Below are 22,922 nucleotides of genomic sequence, written 5' to 3' on the forward strand. Positions count from 1 at the left end.
TCATGCTGATTTTTTTTTTCCTCTTCAAAATATACAGAACACTAGATAGAGAAACCTGTGAGACGTGGAAGCAGTAAACCAGTAACTCCTAAAGCCGGCTGTTAACAGTATCGACGCTGTGTGTGTGAGTGTGAGTGTGTGTGTGTGAGTGTGTGTGTGTGTGTGTGATCAGAAGCAGGTAGCTGCTTGTCGGCATCACGTCCAAACTCTTCACGTCATCGGCTCACGGACTGATAATGGTGCAGGAACAGATTGACATCGTGTCACGGGTGCTACGAGTCCTTCAGGAGCGCGACACTTTCATTGCGTGGAGTTGAGCGCGATGGGGGCGTGTAGGACTTAACACCTGAGGATCTGCCTTGGTAAAAACCTAATCAGCTGTAAAACTGCAGCACACAAACGCAACACGAGTGTTTGGCGCAGACGTACAAAGGGGGGAGGGGGGTGGGTAGGTGTGGATGCTACAATCAATAACGTGCTACAATCCAATTACAGGGCGATCGGTTGGGTTGGAGACACCAGGCGGTGCTTGGAGGTGCAAAAAGCATGCAAGCTTACATTCTCTGAAGCCTGGATCTGAAGAGGAGCTGCGGCTGTGCAGCGTGTGCTTGATATATGTGAAGGATTTGATGTAAACAAGCTGTTCGACAAATCATCTGTCCTTTAAAAGGTAACATTCGCTTTCTTGGTTGTGTTTACATTCTCTGTGCCCGTTTTCAGATTTGTGGAGGTGTTACAGAGGGTGATTGTGCAACAGCAAAGACAAGCGATGCCCAGAATGTACTGTACTGTACTGTAGGTGACACTGACGCTGTACTGCAGCTTCGCACCGCTTACTTACTTACTAAAAGGTGGAGTCAGCCATTCTAATCCAGTACACTTTTTGTCGGATTCGGAGATGATCTCCTCACTGGTCCGCTAGCTGTCCGCTCTGTCGGGACAGAAGGAAGAGGAGGAGAGGGACATAGGGAGGAAGGGGGCAGTGGGAGCCAGATGGATGGTAAATCTGGCACATGCTCTATATGTACCAATTGCCTAAATATGAACAATCTTTCTCCAGAATCACAGACTCCACCTTTAACTGTGTGTGTGTCGCCCACACGCCACTGACAGTCTTGCATGGGTGGCAACATTTCTCCGAAAACAACAAAGTCCATATAAACAAAACCAAACAAATATAGTAGCAAACGAAACAAAACCAGGTGCCCATTCAGTATATACAATGGAAACAAATGCATTACTATTTCCCATAAATTGATTCAACAGTAGACATTCCTACATTAGTTTATCCGTAAAGATCATTCAGTTCCTGTTCTGACATTAATGTGCAAATAGTCTTAAAATAATTATACTCATACATGCAATAGTAAAGATAGATAAAAGTCTTAGGAATTTAAGGCCAGTATATGAGACATCCTACAATAGAGAAACCTTAGGCAAAGCAGCTAAAGTTTGAGTTTCCGTACAGCTGGTAGCCTGAAACCTTTCCATTGCAGAGGTGAGTAGCCCTGTTGACTCTTATCTGAAGGAGCTGACCCTGGAGAGGTCATTACATCCCCTCCGCTTGGATAATCTGGAAGAGTGCGACTGGGAAAACTTTAAGCTGTGGGCTTAATAAACTGGGCATCTGTTTCTGTTTGTCTGATTTAAGTCTGGAGCTGATTTGGGGTTTTTTCATCTCTAAATCGTTTGCTTGGGAACGTACGAGGGTCGGAGGGCTTGGGGTGGTCTAGGTGGTGATCTGAAGGCCAGAGGAGGTGTGGGGGGGGTCCTCAGTAGGTGTCTCGGGGCCAGGGGCGGCTGCGCTGGCGGTTGTTCCTCTGGTTGTGACCTTGCTGAGCTTCACGTTGGAGCAGCCTGTCCTGTGACTCATGCCCGTTGGCACTGTGGGCACTGCCTGTGTGCCCACGGTGAGGGGGGTACATGTCCCTGTATGTGCGAGCGTGGCAGGGGGAGGCGTACTCATCCTCCTCCTCTTCCTCCTCTTCTTCCTCCTCCTCCTCCTCACCCCCCCTGTGGCACGGGCTCCCCCTCCGGCCGCGAGACAGGGAGTCGCTGGCCTCGTCGGACGGCATGAGACTGTCCTGCTCCAAAGGGGAGTGGGCCTCCTCGCCCGCCTCCTCCTCCTCATCGCCCTCCAGGCGCACCGCCTCGTGGGGCTGCGGTTGGTTCTTGTTCTGGTTCTGAGCAGGCATGGAAGGAAAAAAACAAGGTAGGAAGAGGGTCAAAACAGAGCGCTGACACCAGGACAACATCTCAAAGTAGCTTCACAACTGTTACAGCCAATTTTCATGGACGGCAAACACAGAGGGGAGACAAAATAATGCAAACACTACATCAGGAAGGACTTTGAAGGAAAGGGTCAAAATGATCTTAAAGCAACACTTACACGCCCGTATGTGCACTGAAAAAGTTCCACTTGTCCACAGTAGCCAAAATAATTCATAAAGGGTTTGCAGATATAAATCCACTGTCCTCATTCTGAAGATCAAAAACTAGTTTCAAAGTTCAGCTGACGCTAACATGAAGCTTATGTAAATGTTATATATGCATCTTACAGACTTACTGGTAAGAATTCCACATTTTCTTCTTTCTTTACTGAGCTGCAGTTGAAAGATTTTTTTTTTTTTTTACAAGATTTACACAAAAAACTGCCATGAGTCTTTTACAGTCTCTTTTACATCCAGTACAACCAGGAGGAGCAATTACGTCGACCAGTCACTGAGTCAACTCAGATCTGGGCATGTCAGCGTTGTTTTAAGACAGAATAGAAAAAAAGTAAATAAGTCTTGGTTGGTACTTGGTACTAAATCACTAGAACAATCACAGCTCCCTTTAATGTTATCATTATGTTTTGAAGTGATAACACTGATACAATTAAAGGGAGTGGTGATACCTGTGTGCAGCTACTGCTTGTGTTTGAGCAATTCTGTTGAATTTTTTTTTGCACTGAGGTCGGTGGATGTGCACATGCAGAGTTGTCGATATAACCGAAAATGTCAACATCATAGTGGCATCAGAGTAAACGACAGAGCACTACCAGAGTCAGTGGGGTTCATCCTCTGGGGATCACGATTGTACAAAAGTTTACTTGTTTCAGTCTGGACCAATGTGACCGACACAATAACACTGTCTTCCAATCTGTTAACTGGCAAATCGTTTCAGCCATAAATGGCGTACAGCTGCAGAGGTAGTAATTCAAGTAATTTAAATATCAAATGATCCGAGTGCTATCAATATTTCTAATGCTCAAAGCCTCTAAGGAGACAACGAACAGAGAAACAAAGATAACAACTCGTCGGAGCTGCAGTGCACTGTTGAAAGAAGTGATCTTTTAAAATGTTGTTTCAGAAGACAGGTAGGGAAACACAATATATAGAGGGTTTACAGTGTTAATAATGGACATGCAGCGGTGCAGCAGAGTGTGCAGTGTTGGTTAGGTCTCTTCAAAGTCCTTTGTAGTTACATGTGTGCGTATACAGAGTAATGGAACAGTTGAATGGATGGTCAGGAGGCTACTCTCGGACATGAAATGTTACTGTACTGATGTTATGGTCTCAGTTTATTGTTGAGTGAATTATACATTTAGATCAAGGTGAATACATTAGTTAAGCATTGATTGTGTGCCTTCATCAGTCAAGACAGTGCCACTGTGAGCGGGGGCACCATTCACAAAGCACGCTTGGAAAAAGGATCATTGTCGGTCAGATTTTGACAATTTTATCATTTCAAACAATATGTGTTCAGTTATGATAATAAATTCAAGCTGCTTTGTGAATTTTCTCCCAGGAAGCTTGTGGAGGAGCAGAGGTTCACCTGAGACCATCAACTAAAGTAGAGGAGGCAGGATGCAACGAACAGGTCTGTTTTCTGTGGTGAGATCTGAATGAATACTGTGCTGTTCATTCACCGTCTCAGCCGTGGTGTCGTGTTCAGGTGTCGGGACGTGTGTAAGAGGGGTTGTTGATGGGGTTTATAGTGCAAATATCTATATATATCTATATGTATATATATATGTATATAAACCCTACTACTCACCCCATTTTGTAAGCGATCATTCAATTAATTCCTGTGTTTCAGAAAACTGCAAAAATGTTAAGCATGGATGAGTGAGAAGACAGACAAGACAACTGGAGACAATCAAATAAAAGGCATGAGAATCTGAGATGGGAAGATCTGGTAAAGACAAGCGACAACATACAACATGTTCAGAACAGGATTCCTACTTAAGAGTCTTCAAACAGCGTTAAAACTGCATTTTCATGCTCTGCTTTGCAAACAGATGAAGACGAGCTCACCTGTAGGCTAGAGATGGCAGAAGGCGGGGTCATCAGACTCTGCTCCAACAAGGGGTTGAGAGGGGTGTTCCCTGGGAGGTGAGTGGCTCGCCAGTAGACCTCCATGTATTCAGCCAAATGCTCACAAGCATCTTCCAGCTGGTTCTCATCCAAAATGACATCAAACATATCCTACGAGTCAACAAAAACAGAGTGAAACATCTTGTGGAATTATTTAGAATCATTTTGCCGGCAGCAGCTGAAAAATTAACACTGTATCACTGTAAACATGGACAACTGGCAAACTGTGTACCACGTTAATGGCATTTATATCTACAAAAGCAATATTTGTTTTCATGATGTTTGTAAATAATCATAAATAATGTTAATAATGTGATCAGCGAGGTCTCATCAGTGGACATACAGCTTGTTGTTTTCCTGATGAAATGACCAGAGTGAGGAATGGTCAAGTGTAAACACCATGTGCGGTTAGAGGGTATGATGTTTACCATGTGCACCATCTTAGTTTTGTATGCTGGCAGAGTTAGCACTAAACAAACAATACAGCCCAGGCTGATGTTGTTTGTACTTGGTCATTAATACACTATATACACACACACATATATACAGTACTGTGCAAAAGTCTTAGGCAGGTGTGAAGAAATGCTGTAAAGTAAGAATGCTTTCAAAAAATTATGATTCAATTGTTTATTTTTATCAATTTACAAAATGCAAAGTGAGCGAACAGAAGAAAAATCTAAATCAAATCAATATTTGGCGTGACCACCCTTTGCCTTTAAAGCATAAATTCTTCTAGGTTCACTTGCACACTTGCCTCGGCAGGCAGGTTAGAGAACTAACCACAGATCTTCTGTGGAGGCCTCAAATCTCTTCATGTAATCACAGTGCTGTATATATGCTGGACAAATTTAAAGGTTGACCTGATAGTTTGCTACATGAAAGATTGGGGGGATTAAAATCATTACAGATAATTCTTTTTGGGGACAATTAATGTCAACCTCATGATGGCACTAGAGGAAAAGTGAGGGATCACCAAAGTCAGTAAGCGTCATCCTCTGGGCACCATGAGCAGCTGTTCAAACTTTCATGGCATGTAATAGTTATAGTTATAGATATTTAAATCATGGGTCTCTAGAGCTTCCTCTTTTTCACCTTATATCACAACTTGTTCATGTAAGATATTGATACTGTACAGGTTGATCAGGAACAGACAAACATTGCGGCACTAGTGAGAAATGGACGTCCACTCACAGGAGGGCACTGAGAGAGTTTGTCTGCAGCCATCATCTGCACGTTCAGGTGCTTGCTCTGAGACTTCCCCCTGGATTTGACCAGCCTCTGGAGCACCTGAGCGGAACATAAAGTTAGAGGTCAACGACGAAGAGGAGGTCTGAATCGAGCGCTCGAGAGCGAGCAAACCTACTGTACCTTTGGTGAGGAGACTTTAACATAGACAATGATGGGTGCGAGAGAGGTTTTGGCTAGCTGTGCGGGATGGTTGATGGTGTCCGCGTCCAGGATCACCAGCTGCAGGGTTTTGGCGAGTTCAAATATCCTCTCAATCTCACTCTGAACCTCCGCTGCACAGATGAGACACAATGGATCTATTAAGTTTAAGTAACTCATGCCTTTTTTACACCAAGAGATGTCGGGAGTTCTCACTCTGGGAATAAGCAGTCACCTAGGCTGGAGCGGGTGTTGGATCTCTCCATTATCGGTCTTTTGTTGAGGACAGATCTCTTGGCCAAAGACAGGTCGGCAGTTACACGGGTGATTGAGATTCTGCGGACAGACGCAAATACAGAGAGGAAAAATATGCAGTGAAACCTTTTGATCAGATTCATTAAAGGCCTGACTTTCCACGGCTGCAGAGATTATTCTGTAATCTTTGTCACTGACCTTCCCTCAAATCTGTGTTTCAGGAAGTCAAAAAGAGCTTTCTGCATCATATCCGTCACCTAGGTGGAACGATAAGAGGACACAGTCACAGAGTCTAAACAGTCAGAACAGTCAGAGATATATTTTTAGGATCGTTAGGAAAACAACCAGCCATAAGAGCAGCTTATTTCCAGACACCATCACCTCTCTGCTACTGTCAAAGGTCTAAGGAGGCTGCATTACTGTACACATACATGTATACAGAGGAGGGAAGTGCAGCCAAACAGTGCACTCAAGCAAAAGTATTATTATTAAAAACAAAAACTCAATAGAGGTAAATGTAGTCATGAAAACACAGTATTTACTTGAGTAAGAGCACTTAAGTACCTATTAAAAAACAATACATGTAAATTTTAAGCTACACCTGTATCAGAAAAATGAATTAATAATGAATAAATGAATGTAGTGTGACAAATGTAACGTAGTAGAAGTGTTGGTTTTTCTTCCAAAATGTACTAAAGAAAAAGTAAACAGTAAGCTGTACTAGAACTTCTCCCACAGGTAAAATTTACTCAAAGAAGTTACTTGTAACATTCCACACTAAACATTAATAAACTGCCTTTGTTACTTTCATCAGAAGTAAAATTTAAAGATGAACGAACAATGTGTTGAACAGGTTTCAGGAGTAAAATGTCTCTGCTTCATTTCTGATTTCCACCTAAAAACGGATTCAGATTCAAACAAAGGCGGCGGTGTAGGAATAGTTTTAACAGAGAGAAGAGTGTGAGGCGGCCGTTCTCCCTCTGCTGGAGGTGACATGGGGAGAGACTGACCTCATAGCCCTTCAGCGATGGTCCCACGAGGACCACCGGCCTCATAGAGGGCACCACGTCATAGGGAGGGATGTGTTCCTGCCAGAAATAGGGGACGACGAGGGGAGAGGGACGAACAACGGAGAGAGCAGGGGTAAGAAATGATTGTTTGCTGTGAAAAGCTAAAAAAAAAAAATCATGGTTTCTGCAGAGTTTTCAAAAAACTTTTTAAGACCTTTTCAATACCACATATGGTAGACTCTATAGAGTAGAACAGAATTTAAGTTGTTAATTGTAATGATGGAAAAGCAGTGCAGGCAATAAGGCCTACAAAGGTTTATGAAGTACAGAAAGAAAATTGATGAGTGGATAAACTAATTATAAATTAATTTAGGTTTCTGCTCAGGAGATAACAATCCACTATCACTCCAGTCTCAGTTGTAGTAGATAAAGTAGATTAAGTAATCTCTATCAACAAATATCTGCATATTAATGCAGAATCTGTAGGAAAGAACAAGATTTTGGTATCTGAAGTGTTCTGGTTTCTGTATGTAGTCCGAATGGTTCTGACCAATCATGTCTGAGTGGGCTTTGTGGAGAGCTAAAGGGGTGGAACGCACTTGCCGAAATGCAACTTCTGAACCCATCGGCCATCGTCTGATGACGATTTAGCTCTTATTCAGGAAGCGAAGTCTTGGCCAAAAGACATCCATCAGCTGGATATCAACACTGGAAGCACTGAAACATTGGCCCTTGTCCCCAGAGGCGAAAATCATCATCAGACGAAAACCGATGGGTTTCAAGATTGTAGATAAAGTAACATAAAGGTGAAACATTTCCTGTTCCTGTTTTCAGGGGACTAAATCAATTGCTTTTTAAGATGTTTCAGGATCTGCAGAAACCTTGATGATGTCCCTTAAAGTTAAAAGTTAACATTGATGTATTATGAGCACATGGTGTGTCATCATAAAGTGCCAAAACCTACCTGTTTCTGCTTCTGTTTGGCTTGTGAAAACAAGAAAATAACAATGAATGAAAGAAAAAAGTAAAAAAAAAACAGCAAACTTCTTGTTCCAGCATGAAGCGAGAATGACGTGAGAGATTTGTAGTACTTACATTCACCTGCAGATGGCGGCGTGGTCCTCCAACTCCCCGTCACCATGTCCCCTAAACTGGAGGAGTTGCCCCCTGTTTTCCTGCAACAACAACACACTAAATTATCACAGCTTGTACAGTGGAAATGAGTCCTATGAGAAGCTTGATACTATAACTGACCTCTGTTTCTGCTCCTGTTTGAGTCTCATGGCCTCCAGTCGTAGAGGGCTGGGGATGAAGGTGATGTCTGCTCCCTCTTTTACTAACCGGCCGATCCACCAGTCATTATTATACTTCTGTTAAGTTCAGCACGACAACAGACCTGTGTCATGTTCATCTGTCATGTTTTAGCATAATAGAGGGGGTCATCTTCAGTAACAACAGATAATCACTCACTTCTTTGATGTGCAGGAAGTCTTTGGCATCGAAATTGACTGCAGCTCCTTGGACGGGACAGTCCTCATCCAGAGCTCCACAGTAACTCACATTCGTCTTTACTGCAAACGCTACAGGTTTGGACTGTAGCAACAACCAATAACAACAAGACAAACACTCGTCAGTGACGGAAACTGCACCACAAAGTTAGAAGACAGGGGGTTTGGACTCAAGTCATGAATCTGGTGACTCTGACGTAAACACCAGTGACTTATGACTTGGACTTTAAATCACTTGAGTCCTCTTCTCAAGCCCAAAGATTAAAAATGACATTACAAACCAATCAGCTTTGGCAGACCGGCAGACAAACGAGACCTTGAATTATCACATTCGGATATAAAGACATTTCTGTGGTCAGCAAAGAACGGACACCAACATGTCAAATATGAGGATAAAAGCTGACATGTTGAATGAACTTTCACATTTGATAAAAAGACCGTAAAACTGACGGTAGCATTTATGTCCTTTGGCCAGCTATGGCTTAAGCTAATGTTATGTAAGAGCCAGCGTAAAGCAGCTACATGGAACTTTCATTTTGTGTTGATTTTGGCGTTTTGTCCATGTGGACAGGCGCCTCCTGTACTGAAGACTACATTTGCCAGTCTTCTCGCCGACAGTCTTGTTAGCTTATGTTTGCATATAAAAGCGTCAGTATTGAATTGAGATTCTTTCATAACCAGGTAAAAACTCTGCATAGTAGGTTTCAGTTTCCAAACATGGTAGCTTAAAATGTAAAGGTAAAGGTAACCTGTGGTAGCTCCTAATTTCATGGTAACTTGTTTGAGACTCAAGATATGAAGTTTAGGACTTGGACCTAGTTTGGGATTTGCTTGAGTCCTGCAAATTTGTCTTAAATTTGTCCAACAGCAGAGACAGCGTAGATGTGCTGTACATTTGACTCTGTAGTTTTTCTAAATAATCTCTTTGATGATCATTTTCAAATTCTTTACAGATAGAAGGGTTTGTGTACTAATACCGTTACACGCCCAAAAGAAGGCAAAATACACTCTGATCGTCCTGTAGTTTGGAAAACTGACAAGTGTCAGTGATGCTGTGATTTAAACAGACTTGTGTTACTGGTGCCAACGTGAAAGTGATCAGCATGTCTAGATCAGAGATTTGTGTGTGGCATGCACAAAGTCTGACATGCCCTCCTGAGCTGCACTAAACATTGAGGGAGGAAAATTTGTTTTCTTTTAGCTTTCGGAGGATCAGATGACGTGTGGTTGGTAACAAATATTTAGGGGGGACATTTTTCCATAATATCATAACTCGGTGGGCACACGTGGCTCCAAACTTCACCTACACATGTTTTAACTGATAAAACTGCTAAAACACTACAGTGTGCAATAGTCTAAATCGCTGTATGACTGTACCTTAGCTCTGTCGAGCTGCAGCTGTGCCTGGCGTTCGGCTTCACGCCGATACGCCTCGCGGTCCTCCTCTGCTGACAGGTCTGAATCCGACGGTCTACTGGTGTACGAATCAGCCGACCCCTGTCAGGACAGAGGTGGACACGGAGGGGACGTTATTTGTGGCGTCAGAATTAATAATTTCACAACTTACATTACTCACATTAACTAGGCAGACACACTGTTTCTGTTTATACTTCTGCTTTCATCTGTCTCTCTGTTCTGCAGTCTTTGTGTGCAGGTGTGCATGCAAATATGTGTCTGTATTCATGAACACATTCATGTGTGAGCCTGTGTGTGTCTACAACACAATGCTTTGCTCTCCCACACCAGCCATCTTCTGGTAGACCAAATATAGCACAAAGGAGGCAACTGCTTCCTCTTCTCTCCTGCTTGGCCCCAATCCATTCCATCATCCCCCACAGTGCAGCGCATATACATCCTTTATTCCCCTGTTTATTCTCCAAGGACATCTCCTCATTAGCAAAATATATGCTGGCTATCATTTTTCATTGTATGCGGTTTAAGGACATCCCAGGGATGGCTACCACATTACGCTGGAAGTGACAGATAAGGCACACAGAGAGACATTTTACATAAAGTTAAATGGTGAAAATAACTTGATAGGAGCTGCTGCTGGTTTTCATTTAAAACCTGTGAGGTGATTCCTGTCATTGTTTGATTAAATGTCTGTGTCACAGACTGTAGAGCTGAAACTATTACTTGTTTAGTGAATCGGCAACTACTTTGACAATCATTTAAATATTTTCAAAAGCAAAAGTAGTGACATTTGACTAGTTCCTGGTTCCAATTTTTCCACTTTTAATTGTTTTAACTGATGCCTGACATCGCACCATTATGGGCAACTGTCTCTGTCTCTATTTGCTGATATTTTATAGCCAAAACTAATAATCCATAATCATAAAGAATTAAAATAATCACATTGCCTATTCAGACTGTAACCATGATGCTGATTTCCCAGGAGAAAAAACACAGAAAGGAGAAGAATATGAAGTGGTGTTCTACATGCAGTTTGGGTACTGTGTGTGCGCATGTGTGTGTGTGTGTGTGCGCATGTGTGTGTGTGTGTGTGTGTGTGTGCGCGTGTGTGTGAGCTCTCCTATATTTGGTATCTATTTGGCTTCTCTGAAGGAACTCAGTCCTGAATCTGTCAGTGAAGAGAACCGCTGCAGCAAAAACAAATCCAAGTCAAGCAACAGAGTGGGAGAGAGAGAGAGAGACAGAGAGAGAGAGAGAGAGAGAGAGGTGAGGGAGAGGGGTGAGACAGGAGACAGTCAAAGAATAAAAAGAATTCAAGAAGAGACAAACGTGCTCAGATAAAGCTCTCACTGATAACTCCAGAATCCATAATTACATTCATGTGTACTGAGGAAAGATGTTTAGAGACTAAAACAGCACATAATACAGTTTTCAGTCTCCCCCCCAGAGTGCAGTGACTTACTCCCGGTCATCCATCTTGTCAACATATACAAACGAACCCTCTGGAGGACCAATTAGCAACAGCACAATAAAAGGATATTCGGGCTCAAAATACCAGAGAAAAAGTGCCGGACATGAAAAACAACCACCACCTTTGGTTTCTCTGCACCTCATAATGCACACACACTATATACTCCAAATTATTATTTTCACTATCTACAATACCACTTCAAGCCCTAGAGAAACGGCAAGAGAACACCTCTCCTCGTGTATTTTGTATGTATGTGTCTATGTTAGATAACTAGATCTGATTTCTAACACTCACAAGCTCTGCAAGGCAACACTGCACCAGTGCCAGAGCAGCACCGAGAGAGGAAAGGGGGGGTGACGAAGAGCGGGATGGATAAAGAGAGAGAGAGACAGAGAAAAGGGGGGCGAATAACGTTGACAAGATATACTGAAAAGAGAAGGGTGTTTACGAGGACGGAGAGTGACTGAAGGATTGGAGAGACGAGCGAGGTATAAACGATTTATACGACAAGATAAAGCGAGGCTATCTCAAGGGGAAGATGAGATTAGAACGTAATAAAATGCTATGAAGGAGTGGAGTGAGACCTACATATCTATCCTCATCGCAGATAGAAGAAAAGAGGGGAAACACAGCAGGAGGGGGAAGGAGGAAAAAGGACCGTGACCACGAGAGACAGAGACACACAGACAGAGACGGTCAGAGAGCGTTGCATACCTGGCTGATTAGGAGGACGGCGCTAGAGCCTGATAAAGACATGAATCTGAATTTGCTCACTGTAACGGCTTCCCCGTCTTCACTGGGAACGCACTCAAACACACACAGACATAAAAGTGGAATAAATATGGTGGTGGGCGCAGGGGAAAGGCGTTATGTCAGAGAGCTGTTTAATGATGTTAGAACACAGAGAGCTGCCTGGGCTGTCACTGCTATTCATTATTAATGTTTGGACATGAGGCTGTGGACCCCTGCTGCACACTCTCTGTCCTGGCTACTTGTCAAATCCTCCAAAAAAAAGAAAAAAAGAAAAGCAGTATTTCCACAAATGCTACTGAACAGAATCAGAATGTTTTGCAGGTGAAGCTAAGCTGCAATGCAGAGTGTACCAAAGTGAGTACATCTTTATCGTCTGGTCTGAGGATGTCTTGTTTTTCTGCTGCTAATGTCCCCGTCTGGGGGCTAAATTTAACTCTTGTTCCTTCCTATTCTGCTTCTGTGATTATTCTTCACACACTGCAACACTGATGGCCTCGACTCCACAGGGAGGGGCCGACAAAGAAGTGTGTCATCCAGCTAGTCGAGTCCTCAAGAGGGCCAAGTCATCCCACAGTCTAGGGACAAAACAGCAGGGAGTTTCTGCATTCATTTTGTCACGATTTTACGGATGCATCCTTCGGTGGTTTAACAATTTCCATTCAAATGTGCTCTCATGTGTTTCTCTTGGTGAGGCATGTAGAAATGTCTTCGCCCGTGGCTCTGTTCTTAAACTGGTCAATTAACTGGTTAGTCATGGTACAGCACACAGGATTAGATTCTACTGGTTCATGGTTATTAAATAATACACGTAGACCACTGAGTCAACGTGAGAAACAGTAGACAAAACTACTGTATGCTGTTCATATTTGTTCATATCTTATGTATAATGTTTTGGGGGTTGTTGCGAGATCAAATACTAGTTTTGATGAGACTGTGAATTTCTCACAAGAGTTTGAGAGACAGCTGGAAGCCAGCATTGGTAGCGTGTAGATCCTGCTCGCCCATCGTCACTTCGCTGTTCAGCTTTTAAATGCCACAAAATTGAAGTTATGTATTATGTTACCTCTACCTGGCAGTCTCAACAAAACTAGCTGACACTATCCTGTCTCGCCACGACCTGAACCAGCGGTGTCTCTCTCTCCTTTGCACCATCAGTCCGTTCTTGTTAAATGTGGTCGATGTTGGTGCCAAATTTTATGCACATTATAAGGGCATAAAAGCAGTCCAAAGCAATACATTGGGGGTGGTTGCAATTTTACACAATCTTTAATACATAGTTTAATCATTGGGAAGCACTAGCACCCCAAACTGTAATGTGATTATACCCCAGGTTCAGCGAGAGGTGGGTCTGTTATCAGCATGTGTGGGTGTGTCTGTGTGTGTGTGTGTGAGAGAGAGAGAGAGAGAGAGAGAGAGAGAGAGAGAGAGAGAGAGTAGGGCAGGAGGAGGCAAGGTAAATCAATGCACTGCGCGCAACTCTGTAGGGAGATAACATTTTACCCATTTTAAATAGTAAAAAAACAAAAAACAAAATCAGTATGTGGTGGTCAGTGTTGTTATTTTTGGCAGACTGCCACAAATGAATTAATGTATGGGATTTTGATCACTGATCCAAATGTAAACAAAACTCCACTAAGTCAAGTTATATAAGTATGTACCTCCAGTTTCCAAACATTACATTATTATTGGATATTCAAAGAAAACATGGATGTTTACTGTTTTTCCTTTTTGTCACTGGGGGGCAAGTTGTCATTCATTTGATCTCACAGCATTACATGGAGAGTAACGTTTTTAAGTCCTCCACTTTGTAGTGCCGGCAGCACATCTTTCTAGACAAGTAAGTAGTGTTCGTTCTCTGAGCGCCGTGGATTTTTTTCCTCGTTTGCAAATTCTAAATAATGTCAAACTATGACAGACTGAAGACATTCATTACTATTTGTTTCAGTATCATTTATGTATAATTAACTGGAGCCTCATCAGCAAAACATTATTATGTTATTTTATTTATGATTTATGTTATTTTATGAACTAATAACTTGTCTACCCTCCCCACAGTGCACACACACACACACACACACAGGCACACCAACAAGCATCAACATGGACACAGTTTCAGAGCCATGTTTTGCTGCATCATTTTTTTAAATCACTTGCATGCACTTTGGCAAAAGCAAAGACCAACAAATCCAGTGAATACTATGTTTTTCCTGTCAGGTGTAGAAATGTCTCATGTTTGTGTTTGTTTACTTTTACTAAAAGACACTGTATTTAACTCAGATCACAATGAGCTGTTGCCACATACCAACAGCAAGAGTTCACTTTTATTGATTACCACTTATGAACACTTTTAAAGAATCTGCAAGCAGATTTTTATAATCTAATGAAATATTAAACAAGAGTCAGTGGTGTAACGGATCATAGTTGATCCGTGATCCATACGGATCCCCCTCCATGGTTTGGCACACTTGTGAACTGTGGATTGATTGCAAAGGTTAACCATCATGGTGTGAAATACAAGTCTTTTAGAAGTAGGAATTTGCTAAACCTTGATGGTAACTTGCAGTGAAACGTTACAGACAAGCTGTGATTTACTCAGCACACTTGGTTAGCAGCCTTCACCAGTCACGCATGGATGTACAACACATAGGGAGAGGAGACGTGCGGTCCATGATAGCCTAACCTGTTATCCCCTGGCAAAGAGCCAAAAAGTCTGTTGTTTGTAGTTTTACCCTCCATCAACTTCATCCTCTATAAATCCAGCATTTTCGATGTTCCGAAAGAAAATTATCCGATTCCACTCAAAACTGTGATGTGATCCGAACCGGTAGTTTTGTAATCCGTTGCACAACTAAAAGTCTGCAGCCACACTAGCTGCTCAGTCAGACTGTACATAAGGACGAGCTATGCTCTGAAAGAACTAGCTCTCACGACTGTAAGGCTAGTTCAATCAAAAGGAAAAGGTGTTTCATCGATGTCGTAGAGAGGGGTAAGGCTCAATGCTGTTCAAATATGGAGATAACAGCATGGACACAGGCCCCCCATTTCCAATGTTGAAAAAGTGTGGGGTTTCTCAAGACAAGTAGATGAGTAGTTCTGTTGAAGCATACCGGTCTCAGTTATTGCCATTCAGCCTTGTGAATGTCTGTACGAAATTTCAGAGCAATACATCAAATGGTTGTTGAGACATTTCAGTCTGGGCCAAAGTGGTGGACTGACAGACTGACGGACTGAGACTGCTATTCCTAGAGCCAAAATCAGCTTTAAAAAATCAGCTGCAGCCTTAAAATGGTTTGTAGTAAATTTGAGTGCAGATTATTTGTAATGAATTGATTAAAAGCACAGTATGTTTGAAATTATGTAAAATAAAATACAGAGAGTACATACATATATTGATAAAAATCAAAAAAATCTTCTCTGCAGGAAGGAGATTCTGCACAACAGCAGAATATATTATTCAGGAGGCTGAAACACCTGAAGCAAAAAACAAAACAAAAATGTGCAAGCTCCAGCGATTTGGAAATCCAGTGGCCAAATATCCAATTTCAAAAAGTGTTCGATTAACTGTGCAGTCGTAATTCAATGTCAGCAAGTTATACATGCACAGAGCTCTGTGATACACAAACCGATAAATCACTCAGTGTTTTCATCAATATCAAAGTCAAGATCAGGCATACTGTATGTTAAATTGATCAATCACAAGACTCTGCGAGGAACTGTGAACAGTGGGACGCATGGGATGAGGGTAATCTAAAAGTAAAGAAGGTGAGGGTATGAGAGAAACACAAGCGCTTGATGAGAAGGGGAGGCGAGGTGAAGGAGGAAGACAAAGGAAAACAGAGCGAGGAGCGGCAACAATACGATGGAAAAGCTACAAAGAGATGTGGGAGAGAGGAAGAAGAAGCTGACTGTGTCGGGAGTCATTACTTACTCAGTTAATGTGGTGATGCTGCTGCCACCGGTCCCTCCCTCTCTATACACTACATGCCGTAAAATGCAGACAGACTGCACTGTGTCCCATCCCCTAACCAGGGACGACCTGCACTGGAGCCGACGCCGGCAACACCTTCTTTTCTATTCTTACCCCACCTCATCCCATCCCATCCCAACACTCACACACACGCACAACACCAACCAACGCAGCTTTTGCGTCACCTCATCAAACCACCTCTCTAAATTTACATCACATTCTCAGTTATTTCGATTAAAATCCAATTCAACATGCACAGGTAGAGGAGACTACGCAGAGGAGAAGCACACACAGCTATATCATTATCACACACACAGCACAAGATTTCTCCTCCTGTTTCAAGGCCTCATGTCCTACATATAACACATAGATGCACACTTATGGCAGCATACTGCTTATTGTATCCTGCTGCAGAAATGAGTCATACTCCACTGCTCCTCCATAGACACCCCACCCCTATCACAGGCAAGAAACTATCTGCTCTGTTTGTGAAATTTACTCCTTCTGCATAACACACTTAGTCGTATCACCTATGGAGGGGGAGAGGCGGGGTGCCTGTTGTGCGTGCAGAGAGAAGGTAATGATTGAAAAGAAACTAAAGGTGCTCGTGTGAACAATGAACCCATACATCACATCGCCTGAGGCCTTCAAAATGAGCATCATGAATATTTTAAGCCGTGCAATATTCTCAGAGAATCTGGAGATTGTCATTAAGCCCCCGATCAGGATAACTAATGTCCCCTCCTGAAGAAGATGTCTGCTCAGCCCTTTTTTCCTCCTCACTAACGTCCCCCGGTTACGCTGCTCCACATTCCCACACGCCATTGGTGCTGTGCATGAAACAGAGGTATTCGTCATAATGTTTGAATCTCACGTTTGCAGGTGTCCAACAAATGACTCATTCTGGTTACGAAAGGAATATCGTGCCTCTGGTCCTTAAAACCTCATGAGTCAATTCAAAGGTGTTAATTTTAATGACGTGTTTCAGCTACTTTCTTTTCATCTACATTTTGGTTTGTCATGCAATGATTTGTCTGGCAACTATTTCAATAATTGAATTGATTGAGTGCCAGATATTTGCTGGTTTCAGATTCTGAGATATGAGGATATGCAGCGTGTTTGTATCTCATGATAGTAAATTAAATATTTTTTGGTTTTGGAACTGTTGGTCAGATGAAATAATCAATAATACACAGTCGATATAGAGATGATTATTTTCATTAATCATTAATCGGCCGAATTTCACTTGGTGTGAATATATGTCAGAAAATTGTGAAAGCTGTCACACGTTCCCAGAGCCTTTGTACAAGTTTCCATCTTCAAATTGCAGCAAAACTGAGACTTTTGATTATTCAAAAAAATACAAAAGAGAAGCAAATCTTCAAAACTGAAAAATGTATCAATTAAGCAATCAATTATCAAAATACTGTCAGCTGTATTTTGATATTTTAGTCGTGCTACTATTTGTTAGACAACATTTCTCGTTTAACAACATGAAAAACAATCAAAAGCAGAGCGCACAAAAGGTTGACTGATTAAGGAATACTATGAATAAACATATGAATTCAGAACTCAAATGATTTGTAAAGTAACTGGTTAGTTGATCGGAAAATATTCTGCAACTATTTTGATAATCGAGTATCATTTAAGTAATATTTTTCAACAAGAGCACAGTATAAGTGCAGATTTTTTCATTTTTTCAAGTCTGACCATTACAACTTTGGCCAATTCTGATTTTATGTCTTTCTAAAGAAGCATATTTGACAGCATACACAACATTTTAGTAACTTTTATTTAATTGAAAATTAAATTGTATATTTATAATAAAACACTGACTATTACATAACTTTTACATTCTCTCCAAACCTGCACCAGATTACAGGACCTTCTCCCACTCACTCAAGATAAAAAAAAAGATCCTGCTTACTGGACACAGCATTTTTATACAAATAAAATCCAACTTAAATTGAACTGAAATATGTCACATTTCAACACTTCCCCAAGATGAATCAGATGAAACACGTCTACATATTTCCATTACCTTTAAAAATGCACCAGATTACAGAACTTTGACGTTTTTCTCTGTTTTCACACATTTCAAATTTAAAAAGTGCAACAAGTAACAGGACAAACTTTTTTCGAACAAAGCTCAAACTAAAAATGAAGTGCAGTCTTTGTACTACAAACAGGTGCAACATAGAAGCAAAAGAATATAAAAAGGCCTCTTTAAGTTGTTGTTATCATATGTATTGGCCTAATGCAATCACTTGAACATAAATGGCAGCTTTTTCTTCACCAACAGAGGCATCTTTGCCTTGTCACCAGATAGTCAGTTTCTTCCCTCATCTTCCACACGTCCAAACAGAAGAGCACGGAGCAGAGAGGTGGACTTGGACAAGCTGAGCGGGTGCACGAAAATGATCTTCATTGATCCTCCATCAGGTCTGTGCTTTTTTGCTGATGGGTAACTCGGACAGGTAAGTCTGTACCTGCACAAACGAAGGGTCCAGGTACTGTGGATGCGTCTGCAACACTTTCCTGAGGTGCATGTCTGGTCTCCTCCAGCATAGTCAGAAGCACCTGTTTCACTTGATCCTTAACCTCTGCTGAGAAATGGCTATTCTTGTGCTTTTTGTATATTAAAAAGAAGAAGAATATGCCAGGTAAACACATAGCTATTAGTCATTGGCTAACTATTATTATTAGTCTATAGCTAAATAGCCATAGTCATGTATTCTATACCCTTGGCTTCAATTTAGTTTAAAGTTTTCAACAATGATGATAGAAATAATAATAGCCTAATATCAGGCTAATAGGAAGAATAATGATACAGTAATGATACTACTACAGTAACAGCAGGCTACTAACTTGCCTGGCATCAAAAACAGTGGCCAAAGTGTATAGCGGCTCCGTTTCCATTTGGTCAAACCTTCTCTGAACGGCCTCCAACAACGTGGTTTCACAGTGCCCACTCCACCGTCTGTGTCTGCTTTTCTGTCCATAGCTTGTCTGCAGCGACTGCAGCATACAGTAGCTGCTGTTCCATCTGAGAGCAATTTCTTCCTGCAAACATTTCTTAGGCTGAACCAAGTGTGCCTGGATGTCGTGATGTCACAAATAGGCGAGCGGCGAGTGTTTATAGAGCCTGACAATCTTCTTTCCAGTTTCCACCATATCAGTGATGCTGACCCTCACTCACCGCCAACTGTGAACTCGCCAAGCTGTCCTCATCCAGTGCTTTGGTCGTATTTCTAGTGTTATTTCTCCAATCCACATGAACCCTGGTCTTGTCTCGGTCCTGCTGTTGCATCATTGTGTCAACTGTGGCTGTTAGACTGACAGCAGTGTGGGACCCTGGCATGTTTTGACAGTGTAGAGGGACCTGGTGTTGCCTGAAATCTTTGTCCGCGCACTGAGCAGTCAGGCTCAACGCTGACATCAAACTTACGTTAGAACTCCAAATGCCAGCTGAACGAGATTAACAATCCTGGTAACGCAATGTCCGAGAAGCAACACCTGCTCAGTCTTCTGTATCTTGGGTTCAAATTTCTGAAACCTCTTCAAGTTTCAGCCCCTTTGCCTTCGCTAGCTTCTTGAAATTGGGCAGCAGAGCAATTGCGTTTTAAGTTGTACTGAATGTTTTCTCCTCGGTTTATTTTGGCCATACAGGTATTGTTACAAATTGCAACTCTGTGTCCCCTTCACTCCAGCTGATGAATGTCCATGCCGACGACATGTTTCAGCTTGTGTGTGTGTGTGTGTGGCTCTGTTACTGTCTGTGCCGCTGTGCATGCGATGTGACCCATTGTGTGACGCATTTGTTTAAATTTGACTGGCTCAGAATCAGCTAAATCTGAACTCATCGTCTCTGGCTTCATGTCTCTATTTTATATAATCGTGAACTAAATATCTTTTTTGAGGTTTGAATTACTGAATGGAAAAAAAACAAGGATAATATCACATTGGGCCCTGGGAACATTTTATAGACAATTAAGAGACAATGGTAAATGTTAAAACATGATGTAACAGTCTTGGCAATTTAAGTTACACAGTATTACTGAGTCTATCTAATGCGTGCCAACATGAACCACGACTCTCAAGAAGTCCAAGTTCAGATTGTTAAATTGCTTGTTTTGTACAACCACCAGTCCAAAACCAAAAGACTGATCAGTTTAGTATCATAAATGACAGTGTTTGGTAGTTTTAGCTGAAAATGACTTAAAAAGATTGTTACAGTTTAATTTTCTGTCTATTAGCTAATCAATTAATCAACTACTTCCTGCTGTCAGTGTTATGTGATGCGTGTGTGTGTTTTAATGAACAATTTTCCACCTTAGTGAACAATAAAGTTTTATCCTCTAATCGCTTCAGCTCTAGATTAAATGCATACTTGAGACAGATTCTACAAACGTAAAAGCCTGCAGGAATATAGAGAGAGTCTTGTAGTTTCTGTGATTAGTACATCGGGCTACTTTTGAGAAGGGATACTTGAATCCTTCCCAACTCCTGACTTTCCCTCTTTGATGTATCGAGGTTCATGAACCTCAGGGACTTGGTGGTTTGGGATGAGCTCTGCATGCTCAGTCTGCCTGTAGCAGGTGAAACCTCTTGACTCCTCACAACCTGAACTGTGCAGGGATCAAGTTCTCCCCTCTGCTGGACTCTCTATGAAACTACAACCAGCTCTGCTTTACACTGACATCCAAATCAAACCAAACACATCTTCAGGAACAGGACGTGGAGGTAAATTAAAGCAGTTTTGATTATGCGCCATCAAAACAGCTGATCTAGATGAGAAGGTGTGATTCATAACTATGCGGTAAGAGCACCAGAGAAATCTGAAGCTATGATGTAAAGAAATCTTTTTTTTTTTCAGTCAGAGATCGTCTTAAATAACACCACATCTCCATGCGAGTCTTGTGCACATGCTTGACCTGAAAACATTAATTAAAAAAACTGGGCTGTGTTGGGATTTTAATGTAGCACACAGTCACTTTCAAGCATTTTGCTGCTCTCTACTGGGCGAAACAACAACTGAAACTGAGGAGACATCTCTGTGGATGGAGATCAGAGCAGAAACACTCATGTATGATAAGAGGATAATAAATACAGTACAAATGTTTTTTTGCACCTATTGTAAGTCCAAAAACAGAACCTGGATTCCCCATCTGGAATAAAAATATATATTTACTGTAGGTGCTGCACCAGTGCCAACTAAACAACACAGAAACATCTGTTGAAAAAGCAACTTCAAACCCTTAAAGCATTATTCAGACTTTAAAGCACAACATGGCCTACATTTTCAATGGAAGCTACAGATCTTCCCTCCCACTGACAACCAGTGTGATAATCAGCGTGTGACTCTGATGTACCAGGACATGATGGAGCCTACAATGCATGCATAAGTAAGGAAAGAGAGGCCAACTAATGGCTCAGAGGGCTTTTTACCTGCCGTTTGATGAAGCTGGATGTTGTGTCAGAAGACGTACTGCCATCTGAGCGTTTGAAGCGGCTCTTGCGTTTAGGCAACTTCCTGGGAAGCTGTGATGAAAGAGACACACACACAGGTGAGGGGAAGCACATAGATGAATAAGATGAAATATATAGTTAGCATGAAACCAGATTGCACTATGCTGATTTGAAAGGTTTGTCTTTTTTGACTACATAATAAGCCTACATTTAGGGAGAACTGGTGCAAAAGAGCCGCTGTGCACCAGAGCAGCAACTGTAATCATCAGTAGCTTTGCCAGTGTGTCACAAATATTTCAGGACCAAATTAATCTAGCTGCACATACTGGTCTGTGTAATGCAGGAGACAGATTTCCTCAGGCCTCTTGTACCACAGTCCATTAATAAGAAATCGTGGATGTTGCAGTGTGTGCTGACAGGCCCTGTAGATTCAGGCTACAGGTGAGTCAGAGTCATGGTCTGTCTGTACCTTTACGCCAGTAAAATCCAGCATACAGGTCCAGAAATATCACTGCAGTGAGTTATATTAGAGGAGCCAAGGCATAGCAGGAAAATGAATGAAAAAACATAATTACAGAAACCTTAAAAGGCCGGATCTCAAACAGCATGTGCATCAACATCTAAGGAGATTGTTTGTGTGTGTTTGAGAGAGTCACAATAAACATACGTGAGGCTACTTTATGATCTGGCTTTTCACCGATCAAGCATCAATCTGCAGTTGCTGTGAAGGCGGAGGTGAAAAAAAAAAGTATCTCGCTGCCAAAAACGCGACGCCTCAATTTTCAACAACAAGTAGCAAGACATTAGCTTTTCTCCGCACTTTACTCGAACAGGCAGGCAGTGTGAATGAAGGTGTGTGGATTTACCTGGAAATAGTGCGACTGAGAGCCTGTTTCCACAGCAGACAGTGGGTCTACGGGCGATTTGGACATTTTGACTTGCACCATCTATCGAGAGCGCAGCGAGGCGGGATGCACACAGACATGGGTTACTGGAGGAAGCAAGGGACTCAAAATACATCTATATGCAGTGAAGACAGCGGGGGAGCGGCATGCAGGAGCGAAAATATGACGGAAAAGGCGACTAATATCCAAGTTTAGCTGATAGGAGGGCTAGCTTGTATTGAAAAAAAAAACCCAAAATGTGAGTTACACCGGGAGAAATGTGAGGCGAGCGGGATAAACACCGGAGCTAAAATGAACCGTTAGGACCGAGGCGTCATCGCTCCAGCAACCGCTGAGGTCCGTACTAAGTGAGAGTCTGTGGCGGGGGTGTCAGGGTTGGCTTCACGGCCACAAAAATCAATTAACACCGGGATTCATTAAAACTATC

The 22,922-nt window shown here is 42.1% G+C and overlaps 1 protein-coding gene across 1 annotated transcript; it reads right to left on the reverse strand.

Annotated features, from left to right (window-relative positions):
- Positions 1–1,772: 1,772 nt before the first annotated feature.
- cacnb3a (calcium channel, voltage-dependent, beta 3a) lies at positions 1,773–22,537 on the reverse strand. The gene is made up of 14 exons (XM_070839124.1): positions 22,457–22,537; positions 21,570–21,662; positions 9,895–10,014; positions 8,480–8,602; positions 8,264–8,379; positions 8,105–8,184; positions 7,974–7,993; positions 7,010–7,087; positions 6,198–6,256; positions 5,980–6,080; positions 5,727–5,878; positions 5,550–5,645; positions 4,299–4,469; positions 1,773–2,183 (listed from the first exon to the last, which is right to left on the reverse strand). Exons 1-14 carry the CDS (start codon positions 22,535–22,537, stop codon positions 1,773–1,775), a joined length of 1,701 nt encoding a protein of 566 aa, XP_070695225.1.
- Positions 22,538–22,922: the final 385 nt, after the last annotated feature.

The sequence above is a fragment of the Pempheris klunzingeri genome, chromosome 11, assembly GCF_042242105.1.
Source record: "Pempheris klunzingeri isolate RE-2024b chromosome 11, fPemKlu1.hap1, whole genome shotgun sequence".
NCBI classification, from domain to species: Eukaryota; Metazoa; Chordata; class Actinopteri; order Acropomatiformes; family Pempheridae; genus Pempheris; species Pempheris klunzingeri.

What these genes read in the sequence shown, in the direction of transcription:
- cacnb3a (XM_070839124.1), bottom strand. Translation starts at nt 22,537, where the DNA reads ATGGTGCAAGTCAAAATGTCCAAATCGCCCGTAGACCCACTGTCTGCT. An exon ending in TGCAGCTCGACAGAGCTAAG is followed by an intron (nt 8,603 to 9,894) that starts GTACAGTCATAC and finishes TTGTTGCTACAG; the next exon opens with TCCAAACCTGTAGCGTTTGC. An exon ending in CAACACCCGCTCCAGCCTAG is followed by an intron (nt 5,879 to 5,979) that starts GTGACTGCTTAT and finishes TCATCTGTGCAG; the next exon opens with CGGAGGTTCAGAGTGAGATT.